General features: G+C 40.5%; 1 protein-coding gene across 3 annotated transcripts; it reads right to left on the reverse strand.

Annotated features, from left to right (window-relative positions):
- Positions 1-287: 287 nt before the first annotated feature.
- Positions 288-11,597, reverse strand: trpc6a (transient receptor potential cation channel, subfamily C, member 6a). Of its 3 annotated transcripts, none has more exons than XM_051400669.1 (14): positions 11,050-11,597; positions 9,347-9,675; positions 8,333-8,465; positions 7,594-7,894; positions 6,626-6,811; positions 5,913-6,077; positions 5,580-5,817; positions 5,272-5,499; positions 4,621-4,885; positions 2,407-2,602; positions 1,305-1,505; positions 1,020-1,079; positions 673-745; positions 288-583 (listed from the first exon to the last, which is right to left on the reverse strand). In XM_051400669.1, the coding sequence occupies exons 1-14, from the start codon at positions 11,187-11,189 to the stop codon at positions 453-455; spliced, it is 2,646 nt and encodes an 881-aa protein (XP_051256629.1). In that variant the 5' UTR covers positions 11,190-11,597; the 3' UTR covers positions 288-452. The 3 variants fall into 3 exon arrangements, with proteins under 3 accessions (XP_051256629.1, XP_051256630.1, XP_051256628.1); XM_051400670.1 differs by having other exon boundaries at positions 673-748; positions 9,347-9,669; positions 11,050-11,596; XM_051400668.1 differs by having other exon boundaries at positions 673-748; positions 11,050-11,591.
- Between the last annotated feature and the right edge of the window lie 1,468 nt (positions 11,598-13,065).

The raw sequence follows: 13,065 nt of genomic DNA on the forward strand, positions 1-13,065 counted from the left end.
TTAATCCTACTAAGTGAACCTTTAATCATTGTTCATATTCCAGATATGAGGATTAGTGCTGTATGTAGTGTTGATACAGCCTGTTTGTACTTTAAATTGCAGGAGAAATGAAAGTAATCTGCAAATTATATGTACTTGTATAACTAAATGTTTTAACGTGTGCATCCATGTGTTTAAATGTTGTTTGTCCAAATTAAAATGATTTATAATGGACTGCATTTGTGGTAGGTGAGGTAGGACAAAAACTGTACATTATTATACATTATTAACATATAAATCACATGTAATCATGCAATCAATAAGCTTTATTTTAATTTTATATTCACATAATACATTCTCATTTCATTATATTGATGTTTTGTCACTATCGTACTGTATCTACATTCAGTGATGAAGACCAGGTACTTAAAACTCTTCACAGTGTTATGAACAAGTCGGAGCGACTGACAGTGCTACTGCATAGGTGTATTGATCTCTCCCAGCCTCCTCAGCAGTCCGTCCAGTGTCTCCGTGTTCTGTGATTTCTCCTCCAGCAGCTCGTATCGCAGACTGGAGATGTCCTGCTTGATCTCCTTCAGCTCACCTGAACAAAAACAGGCACAAAGGTGTAAAAGAAAAGTTTTTAAAGTGGATACAGCAGATTCAGTTTCATTATAGTTGTGTTGATTTTACCTTCTGTGATCTTGTCGCTGTCTCTGTCTGCCTGGGCTTTGATAATGTAACGCTTTATCAGTCGCTTCATGATCTTCTGCAACCAATGTTGGAAGTACAGTTAACAATACTATAATGGGGGAAAATATATGGAAAAAAATAGTCCCACAATCCAATTTTGGTTTAGGTAAAATGTTTATAGTCCAGACTCTTTCAGAAAATTATTCAACTGTTGCATTAACATGTTTGCTTTCTATAAAAAACCAATTCTGCAGCAACTGCAGCTGAGTAAAAATGAGTAAATGTTGTGAAACACAAACACACACACACACACCCACACACACACACACACACACACAAATACATACCTGATATCTGGTTGGCCTAGTAGAAGTACCAAATGAACCACAATTTTTGCCTGCTCCGAGCTGGAAGATTAAGCTATAATTAATGAATTTTGACATTTCTCAGGTTAAACTTGTCTTCAGGTCTGAGGTGGAGCCTGTGGTGCAGCAGTAAAACCACTGGGAGGCGCTCAGGTTCCGCCTTTAAAGCCCCACATGGTAGTATCATGCATCATGGTTTTATGAATTAATATTGCACAAGCTGAGAATGGATAAGTGCTGTGTGTATACATCCATATTGTGGGGTACCTGGTTGAGTTGTGTCTCAGTTTTCTCCTCCCTGTGTCCGGCCACATGCTGCAGGAGCAGGGACTTGATGGCCGTAGCCAGTCCCAGCATAGACTTTGGACTGGGGACCAGGTTAAAGGGCACAGGGAGCGTCCTTCCCTCCTCAAAGTAGGAGAACCAGAGTTTGGCCCGAGCAAACTTCCACTCAACATCAGCATCATCCTAAAGAAAAGACGGGAAACAAACTGGTTGGAGAAGAAACCGCAAACACACCACCAGCGCCACCGTAGCTACTTTGATACAGACTTACTGAACAGTTGCAGAAATATATTTGTTAATGTTTTCTTGCTGAGTTAGATAAAAAGATCAACATCACTCTCGGGCCTGTACGGTAAATAAATAGGTGGAGCCAGCCGCCTGTTAGCTTAGCTTAGCACAAAGACTGGAGGCAGGGAAACAGCAGCTCATCTAAAGCTCACTAATCAACATGTTAATTATCTTGTTGGTTTAGTCCATTTAAAAATTAAGTTCTGTTTTTTCATGCCCAAATATTTCTTCCTTTGGAGTAGTGATGTCCTAGACCACAGAGTATCGACAGCCAGGCTAGCTGTTTCCCCCTGTTTCCAGTCTTTGTGCTAAGCTAAGCTAACAAGCTGCTGGCTGAAGCTTCATATTTAGCCCACAGACATGACCGTGGAATCAATTTTCTCATTTAACTCTCTGCAAGAAAGTGGATAACCATACTTCCCAAAATGTCGAACAATCAACAAATCAAAACACAAAAATTCTAAAAAGCATTTACTGTGCTAGCCAATAAAAAAGAAAAGTAAATTAAAATGCAAAGGGTTTTTTATAGCTAAAAGTGGTTGTAGGTAGATTTTGTATATTTCATAGGGACCCCTTGATCTAAATGTATTGAACAAGCCTCATTTTAGATAAAACAGTGACGGATAAAGTGGTTTAACTAAATTTTTACTCCTTAAATAACATTACTCCTCTCCCGCCAAAAACTGAAAAAAATATTTGAACTACATGTGAAGGTTGGTAATGCTTCTTCAGGACATTGTCCATAACTGTGAGCTTGTATCTGAAGCACATTACGATTGTAGTATCGATGACGAACCTCAATCTCCTGGAAGGAACTGTTAATCATGGCGATGAGCATGTTGAGCAGCACTATCACCATGGTAACGTTGTAAACCCCGTACAGCACGTAACCAATGTTCTCGATGAATTTGTGTCCGTTATTGATTACGACAGACCTGACCTCGGACAGCCCGAATATAGCCCAGAACAAGGTCTTGAAGCTCTCCTCAAGGCTGGACGGACACACAGAGAAGGAAAGGGAGGGAGACGAGAGGAAAGTTATTTTTGAACTAAAACAAACCATTAATCACCAGAACGTTAAAGATGTTCTGTGAGAAAAGCAACAGAAGATTAAAAAAGTTTGATACATTTCTTCATTGATTTCTAAGTTTTTGGGTAGCTATAGATTTCCATTCATTTGAATACAACTTACTTAAGATTGGTAATCCATCTTATAATATTTATTTTCCCGTTTAATAGCTGTGTCAAAAATGCAGCTGCAAGTGTTTTTAAAGCAGTGGTTACCAACTATGGGGCCTGCAATGGATATACAGTTGTGCTCATAAGTTTACATACCCTGGCAGAATTTATGATTTCTTGGCCATTTTCCAGAGAATATGAATGATAACACAAACACTTTTCTTTCTCTCATGGTTAGTGGTTGGGTGAAGCCATTTATTATCAAACAACTGTGTTTACTCTTTTTAAATCATAATGACAACAGAAACTACCCAAATGACCCTGATCAAAAGTTTACATACCCCAGTTCTTAATACCATTTATTGCCCCCTTTAACATCAATGACAGCCTCAAGTCTTTTGTGGTAGTTGTGGATGAGGCGCATTATTTCCTCAGATGGTAAAGCTGCCCATTCTTCTTGGCAAAAAGCCTCCAGGTCCTGTAAATTCTTAGGCTGTTTTGCATGAACTGGGTTAGGGGTTAGGGTTAGGGCTCAATGATATTGAGGTCAGGAGACTGAGATGGCCACTCCAGAACCTTCACTTTATTCTGCTGTAGCCAATGACAGGTCGACTTGGCCTTGTGTTTTGGATCGTTGTCATGTTGGAACGTTGAAGTACGTCCCATGCACAGCTTCTGGGCTGATGAGTGTTAATTTCCCTCCAGTATTTTCTGATAACATGCTGCATTCATCTTGCCATTCATTTTGACCAAGTTTCCTGTGCCTTTGTAGCTCAGACATCCCCAAAACATCAGCGATCCACCTCCGTGTTTCACAGTAGGAATGGTGTACCTTTCATCATAGGCTTTGTTGACTCCTCTCCAAATGTAACATTTATAGTTGTGGCCAAGAAGTTCCATTTTAGTCTCATCACTCCAAATGACTTTGTTCCAGAAGTTTTGAGGCTTGTCTCTGTGCTGTTTGGCGTATTGTAAGCAGGATGCTTTGTGGCATTTGCGTAGTAATGGCTTTCTTCTGGCGACTCGACCATGCAGCCCATTTTTCATGCATCTTGAAACAGCCACAACACTTTTTTTCAGAGAGTCCTGTATTTCAGCTGAAGTTATTTGTGGGTTTTTCTTTGCATCCCGAACAATCTTCCTGGCAGTTGTGACTGAAGTTTTTGTTGGTCTACCTGACCGTGATTTGGTTTCAACAGAATCCCTAATTTTCCACTTCTTAATTAGAGTTTGAACACTGCTGATTGGCATTCTCAATTCCTTGGATATCTTTTTATATCCCTTTCCTGTTTTATACAGTTCAATTACCTTTTCCACAGCTCAGAAACTCACTGACCTTTTATATACACACACTGATTACAAGCAAACAGATCACAGGTGAGGATGGTTACCTTTAGTAGCCATTCAAACCTGTTTGTGTCAACTTGTGCATGTGCATGTTATCAGGCCAAAATCTCCAGGGTATGTAAACTTTTGATCAGGGTCATTTGGGTAGTTTCTGTTGTCATTATAATTTAAAAAGAGTAAACACAATTGTTTGACAATAAATGGCTTCACCCAACCACTAACCATGAGTGAAAGAAAAGTTTTTCTCTTATCATTCATATTCTCTGAAAAATGGCCAAAAAATTGCAAATTCTGCCAGGGTATGTAAACTTATGAGCACAACTGTATCTGAGTGGGTCACAATATGATTAAAGGGATTAATAAAAGATAACAATCTGATCATTTCAATTTATTGTGTAATTTTGCTTTTATGTTTTTAATATTTTTATCTCTTCCGGCCTAGAAAAATCCCTCAAATAAATAAAATAATATGTGCATGTCTCACGTGGTGAAGGCGTCATTCTGCTTTGCCCCCAGGTAATAAGAGTACAGGTTGAACATGCCGATCATGAACGCCAGAAATACCAAGAGGAAGATGACCATGAACTTGAAGATGTCCTTGACGGTCCTCCCTAAAGAGATCTGCAGTGGACCGAAGCTCTCGTTGGCTGGGAGGATGTAAGCTATCCTGGAGAAGCTCAGCACCACTGCGACCGCGTACAGGCCCTCTGACACCAGCTGGGGATCTGACGGCAACCAGTCGTTACGTGCTACAAAAACAGATTGTGAATCAGTCAGTAAACTTCAGTGGTTCTACTTAAGCATATTCTTTTTTGTACGCAAGGCAAGTTTTACAGTACAAAGATGGCTGCAGTTATGCTTTCAGATCAGAACAAAGAGGGTATTTTATTAATTTGGTTACAATAGGACACCACTTCAGCCATTTCACAGAGGATGTATGGAACAAAGTCACTGGATTTCAATTCCTTATAATTAATTTTGGGCGACATTTCTGTTATTCTGCTGTGCCTTTAATAAAGCTACTTTAGGAAACATCACAGAACATATGCTGCTATATATGTTTACACATGAAGTAAATGATGGTATTTTAAGTGTGGCAGTCTGTTAGTCTGTGAGGATGTGTGAGCACGCTCACCCTGTGTAAAGTAGTGTATCTCAGGAGGCAGTGTGACATTAATCAGTGTTGTGTAGTGTGTGTGTACATAGGTCTGTGCTAAGTCAGCGTGTCTCAGAGTGGAGAAGCGGCAGCTGAAAGAGGCGAGGAAGATCGCCAGCATTCCAAAGTCCAGGAAGTTCCACGGTTCGAGCAGGTACTCCCCCGGCCCTTGACTCCAGATCTCTTTCACCTCCGCCCAGATCATACCTGCAGCAGCACAAGTCAAATGATGTAATATACAGGATGACATCAAGGAATTTCCATCATAATTTCAATCTAACTCTCACCCATGACCCATGAAATGATGAGGACCTCCATCCATGTAAAGGGTGTTGTGGTCATGCGGAAGAGCAGCAGTGGGTCGATTGGGGGTCCTCCTGGGTGCTGATAGTGAGTCATGTTAGGCAACAAGGTGGTGCCTGCGAAACGGTCGGCAGCATTCAGAATCAGAAGACCCAGAAAAATTGTGAAGGATGAGGCGTGGGCCACAAACTTCATGAAGGGGCTGCGCATCACTTTCCCCACCTGAGCGAGAGAGGTGAAGTGAGAATGAGAGAAAACGTCCTGCAGGGAACTAAATTTCTAGGGTACTGACATTTGTGAGCATAAAGACTACATACTCTGCTGCACGGAGCGATCCAGTAGGCGAGAGCCAGTCCAGGCAGTCCTATGGCCACCGCCAGCACAACCAGCAGCTTGATAGCAGTGGTTTGTTGTCTCAGGCCAGGCAAATTCTCATACCAGATACTCAGCAGCTGCTGCTGGCAGTTAGGATGAGCCACAAACTAAAGGGCAAATCGACAGAGAAGGAAACGGATATATTAAGGGTTGTGTGAGAGAACAAGTTTCAAGCAACAGTTTCAAGCCAAATGTTTATCGGTTCTGTGAAATGTGAACATACAATAAATACTGATCCTTTCATTATAATAGGAATGGGCCAAAGAAGAGAAAGAATCATCATGATGCCAATAGGAAAGGTTTCCAGATTAGCATGTTGTAGACCATTAACTGCAATCAGTTTTCAATAAAAATAAAAAAAACTATCATTAGTTTGTAGATTGCTGAAACCCTTTTAAAAACTCTTTGTAAGTTCAAGGATGATGCAACTTTAAGATTGCTCAGCTGCCATTTTTAGAAGCTTACCCAGTTCAACAATTAATCAATGCTCTACAAATTGATTACTTGTTGACAAGTTTTAATGACGAGATGTGAAATAAATGGCTGGAAATCAATCTTAAATCATGATGGTGATCCCTTTCCCTTGTTATTATTTCTTATAAAACATTGTCTTTTTCTTTCCTCTGTGCCATCGCCTGTTTGTTGGCATACTAACCTTTTTGAGCTCGTACTTGATGGCTAATTTCAGCCGTGTGAGGGAGGGGCGACCTGGTAAATCATAGCTGTCTTCAGAGTCAGTTTCTCCGCTCAGTATGGCCTCCACCTCCTCGGTGCTGCGACACAGATCCAGAAGGCCCACCACGTAGTCCTTACACTGGCTCGACAGACAGCAGTAGTCGTTCTACAAAAACAATGAAGAAAAATGTGCTGCAGATGTGGTCTGATGCTGGGGTTAATTATTAAATGTTGAATGCAATTCTATGTGCAAAACTGAATCTGTCACTATTACAATCACACTTAAACCTCAAGAAAATAATTTGTAATTATTTCTGTAAACAAACAACAGCACGTCCAACCCATCTGACAGCATCCCACCAATAAAAAGCGAAATATAAACCAGGATTTTGTGGGAAACGTGTTTCTAGGTCTTAAGGGAATGTATGGTCATCAGCTCCAGAAGAAATAGCACCAACTCTGGTGTAACATAGAGGTCATTTTTGCTCTTGTCACACTTGTTTAAGATAACCCTACCAAGGTTTCTCAACTAAACTGACAGTGATTTAGCACTGACTTCAAAAAGCATTTCTGTGAGTAGTGCATTTGGATTGTTACATTTATTTAGTGTACAGAATATTATCCTACTGTAAGCCTAGTAATAATTATAGTAGTCATATGTGTGCCAAACCAACAATGTCAACAGGGACTACAAGATCTAGATCCTCATCTGTTTTATACTTCCTCTCATAAAATGTTTATTGGCAGCATTTACAAGCAGCTGGTTGGCAGTAACATGGCAAATGTACTTTTTGTGTACTTGACGATGAGCTGGTTTTCAGGGCACGTGTACAGCAGCACTAACAGGATGTGACCATTTATTCATTACAGAAACAAGCTTGCTGGAGTTGCATCATTGGCTTTGTCTGTGTCCCAGTGTTTTTGGTGCTGGTTCTGTAGGATTTGTACCTTAAATTCTTTCTCAATATTAGCCAGCATGGCCAGTTCGTTGCTGAGCTCCAGGGCTGCCAGCACCGGGTCCTCATTGGACAGGGAGAGGTAAGCAGGACTGGCGAGTCCTCTGTAGGCATTGATCCTTGATCGCGAGTGGCTGAAGGAGTCAAACTGCTGCTGGTAGTTACAGGAGTCGCAGCCGCAGAAGTAATCATGAGGAGGATCAATGCGAGCCCCTTTAATCAACAGGGTGTGAACTATTTCGTATTCCTGGCAGTGTGCTGCAAGGATCACTGGAGTGACATCGTGAGAGAACCTGTGGGAATGTACACACACATAAACAAGATCATATACCTTTACATAGTAAAATGACTAATCAAAGGCATTAATATAACAATAAAATATTTTTCATAGTCTCCTGACATACATAAACCATCAGGGCTTTATAGTTCTGAGAGAGGGATCCTTTTTCTGTGGCCCTGTTAAAGTTTTTCCTTACAAGAATCGAGGGTCCAAGGACAGAGGAGTGTTTTACAGATTGTAAAGCCTCCTGAGGCAAATTGTGATTTGTGATTTTGGGCTATATAAATAAAATTTGACTTAACCACCCCATTACTGTGTTTTAGTCTCCCTTCCTCTAACTAACAAAGACAGTCAGGTGCATTCAGGAGGCCTCACATGTGAGGTAATTCAGATATTTAATGCAGCAGTGCGGCTGTTACACTATTGCCACAGGGCACGGCATTTGTCTTACCTCGTCCCGTCTTCATCATAAGCGTAGAAGTCATCCAACATGTCTACCTGAGCAGGGCTCGCTGTCAGACGATGGGCATCTCTAAACGCCGGATGAGACAGCAGGGCCTCCGTGATACGAACATAACCTTTACCTGCAACACACAAACACAGACCAAAGCTGTCACTGTGGTTTGGTACCTGCGAGGGCCTCAGCTCACACTTCAGCACTGATGCTGATTTCAAGGACCATAAATCACCTGTGTGAAGATTTCCCAGTAGTCTTTATATTCCCTAAAATGTAGTGCCTTTATCCAAACTCACTCAACAGCAAACTCACCAAACTTATGTTGCTCACCCCTCACTTACAGCAAAACAATTAATGCTGAGGGCCGTAAATAAGATACAATGTTAATTTCTGTGCTGTTTCAACTAGGAACTGTTTTTAATAATCAAAATGTTTTGTGTAGTCAGCTAGATAGCTTGTATCTGCTCAGCTATCCTGTGTTTTCACAAAACGTTAAAGTAAAAAGAAATGATTAGCTGCTAATCATTGTCTTTTTGTGACACAGTTTTATTGGAGGAGAGCGTGTTTGTTATGATGATTGGATTTATAATAAGAGCAGGCTGTTGGGTAGTTTTGCTAAATTAGTATGTTGACTATCTAACTAGCCAACAAAGCCAAAGTCTAGCATTTAGTTTTCATTGTGCCAACATACACACACACACACACACACACACAGCCTCTCGATTAAATTAATTAATGTCTTTATTAAGCTATTGTGGACAAAATAAGGATAATTTACTGTGTCACAGTACCCTTTTGATGATATATATACTAATGGATTTTCATTTTGAAATGAGAAAATCAAAAACCATTTATAAATATGGAAAACAAAACTGGTTTTTTATTTTCAAAACAAACTGACCGATAATCAGCAATGTCTGACATTTTGACCCCCGGAGAGCACAGATTATCCCTATAAATGTATTGATGGCCCTCGTATACACTCATTCACAAATGCACACATCTTACTGATGGCTAACAGGAGGGCGTCACCCACTCTGGACAAATCCTCCCTCCCCAGCAGCAGCTCTGTCACCTCCAGATGTTCGTTGGATACAGCCAACTGCAAAGCATTCTGGCCCATGTAGTCCACAGCATTGACATTCAAGTTGGGCACATGGAGCAGCATGCGCCGCACCTCTGGTATGTTGCCATACTCGGCTGCTTCCAGGAAACGCTGCTCAACCTCGGACAGGCTGATCGGAGTGGCAGAGAACATGTAGGAAGGACCACGAAGAGCCTGGCGTCGTTTAAAAGCAGCGAGACGAGCCATGAGCTGTCTCTCAGAGCTGCTGTGCCTGCCATAGAGACAGGAATCATAAACACAGTATATAATGTACACATGATAACTTACACACATGCACATAAAGGTCTTCATTTACTTGTGCCTTGTTTCATCTCAATTACACATTCTACAACTAAGACATTTACTTCTTCTTGTCTTAGGCTGTTACAAACACAGCTTTCACTCACAGCTGATGTCGCTACTGATGTCTTCTGAAACCTCTGAAAAGACATAAAAAATCATGTCTTTTCAGAGGTTTTTTTGTTTTTTATTAAAAATATATATATTTCTATGAGATGGAATATTGAATACTCTGGTTTCTGATAGAGATCAAAAATTATTTGACAACAATAAATATAACAATACAGACAAGGACTTTTTATGGTTGTAGCATCAGTATTACTAATTTCCCAGTTTAGATTTTAAACATTACTATAATTAACCATATTTGGACAAAAATCTAAAAGTAGATACACATGTTCTTTCATCTCACGTTAATGCACAAAAACTAAAGAAACTACTAAAATAGGGTCTAATTTTTAGGAAGACACTGGAGGGAGACCTATCACCACTCATAATCTTCTAATAATGATATTATGCTGATGGCCCATTTATTAATGGACAGAAAGTCTCTTTTTCAAGGCAACTGCAACATTGGACAGTAAAGTATATAATTGTAAAGCACCAGTTTAATTAAAATAACATGTTTTTCATTTAAAGTAATGATGTGACACTGGCTCATGTTACAGTGTTCAAGGTTATATGAGATCGGGCTGTGAAAGCTGCTCTCATGCACAGAACCACGCCATGCTGTAGAAGATATTCCAAGAAGAATTTGAGGGACTTCACATGATTAAACAATTTATTAAAACCTTCAGGAAATGTGATTTTTAAACTCCCTCAACTTGTTTTTCATAAACATAGTAGTTGTGGACCATGTATGGTGAAAGAAAACAATTTCAAAATGACTGTACACAGTCACTGATGATAAGTAGATACCGATATGTTGAGATTATTGTAGCTTTAACTGGATTAATTGGTACTCTTATTTCCTTATCTTATGTATCTTTATCAGTATAACATCTAATATTATGCTTACTTTTCTCTGCCGTCTATTTATGATGTGTAACATTTCACAGTTATAATATTTATTACATAATTGTTCTACAAGGTAATATTTTAACAGATAAATAGCCAAAATTAATATATAACTTACATCACTTACATATTGTAAAAATACTAAATAATATTTATATATATATATCATATTATATCATAATTCTGCTTTTATTTTATTTTAACAAAACCTGCAGAAGGTGAACACAGAAACACACCAAGCCACTACATGCACATCTGGCTGAGTAGAGGATGTAAATGAAAGACTTACCCAAGGCATCGTCCAGAGCAACAGTTCTCCTCTCCAAAGTCATCGTACATCAGCAGGTTATCGCGGCTCCGAGCCCTGGGGCTGTCGGTGTAACCCACAGGTCGGCTGTTATGATGAACCTCTGGCAGTCTGTGGTTCATCCCGGAGGTGATCTACAACAGAGGGTCTGCTCCAGGTTCCAAGAGCGAGTAATCAGGCGTCTGTGGCATGACTCTCTCTTTCTTCTCCGTCTCTCTGTCTCCCTCCCCCTCTGTTTTTCTGTGTACTTAAGAAAGAATGCATCCTTCTGGGTCCCACTATACTTTTATTTACAAGACTCACTGAACTTTGCTGATGTGGAGGACAAGCTCATTGTTATGACTGATAACACTGTTTCTGGTGATATGGCCATTTTTGTCTCAGTTGTTTCAGCTGAATCTTTCTGACTCTTTCTCCAATATTACTCTCTGCATTAGTTTTGAGAATACGGGCAAAAAACGGAAAGTTCTCGAAATATTTTGCTTTGCCAACAGTTTGAATGCTCGGCTGTAAAATGCTATTTTAAACCACAGTGTTTAGAGTACATGTTGAGTTTTGTCTGTCTGTGTCTCTCTCTGTGTGTGTGTGTGTGTGTGTGTGTGTGTGTGTGTGTGTGTGTGTGTGTGTGTGTGTGAGACAGTACATGCGTGCAGGAGTAACTGATGGCTGATGAACAGCAGATGAGATTCCTCAGGGTTTAAATTCCCAGTAGACTTTGCTTCCTGTTTGGTCCAACTCTCTACTGATCCCCGTGCAGTGTGGGAAAACGACATCCCACTCTGCACACACACACTCACACACGTATACATACAGGGTATGTACAGGGTGTGTGTGAGTGTGTGTGTGTGTGTGTGTGTGTGTGTGTGTGTGTGTGTGTGTGTGTGTGTGTGTGTATGTGTGTGTGTGTGTGTTTATGCATGTCTGTGATTTTAAGCGTGCAAACATGTAATGTCCTCACCAGCAGGTAAAATCTTTAGCCTAATTTCTGATGTTCTTCTTCATGGTCCTCAGTTAGCTTTTTCACTGATTTTGTTGCTTCTCCTTTTCCGTTTCAGGCTGAATTTCACATGACATCACAAGAACATGTAAACATTCAAACATCTGATAAAGCAGACTCTGATGTGTAATTGCAGCAGTGAAAGTCGCCTTTTAAGGCCCTGATTGCAGAAGATTAGTCACTTTGGATGTTTTGTGAAGTAACAGCGTCACATTTTACGGGGAGGATGGCAGGGTGAAAGGGGGTAAACTCTGACAAATGTCACCAGCCCAAGTTTTTGTTAAGACTTCCTCCTCAGAACAGAACAGACCCAAGATCTGGGTGTAAACACTGTCGACTCAAACATACACACGCTTATTAGGGGTCGCTGAGTGGGCAAGCACCTGTATAGATCTTTTCTGTGTGTGTGTGTGTGTGTGTGTGTGTGTGTGTGTGTGTGTGTGTGTGTGTGTGTGTGTGTGTGTGTGTGTGGGTGTGTGTGTGTGTGTGTGTGTGTGGATGTGTGTGTGTGTGTGGGTGTGTGTGTGTGGGTGGGTGGATTCATTAACCCTGATAATATACACATACCGGACCACACAAGAGCCAAAGATTCTACAGTGTTATCATCAGAATCCGAGACACTAAAACACACTCACACACAGAAACAAGCATAAATAAGGAGACAGGGGATCGGAGAGGTGAATGTTGGTGTTGCAAATGAGCGTGTCTCTGGAGAAAACTGGGTGTAATCAGACTCTCTACATGTCAGCCACAGTGGTGGAATGTAACTAAGTTTTTTTTACTGTACTGTACTTAAGTATATTTTTCTGACAACTAGTTATTTTGCAGATTTTGCAGATTTTTTTAACATAATAGCACTTAAACCTGGAATTTAAGGTCCAGTGTGTGGATTTAGCTGTAGATGCTAATTGTAACGCCTTCGTCTCACCCTCCCATTCCAGGCGTGTAGGAGAAACTATAATGGCTGCCAAACTTGCTAAAGGCCCCATCTACGGTCAGTG

Source organism: Dicentrarchus labrax, unplaced genomic scaffold (assembly GCF_905237075.1).
Source record: "Dicentrarchus labrax unplaced genomic scaffold, dlabrax2021, whole genome shotgun sequence".
NCBI lineage: Eukaryota > Metazoa > Chordata > Actinopteri > Moronidae > Dicentrarchus > Dicentrarchus labrax.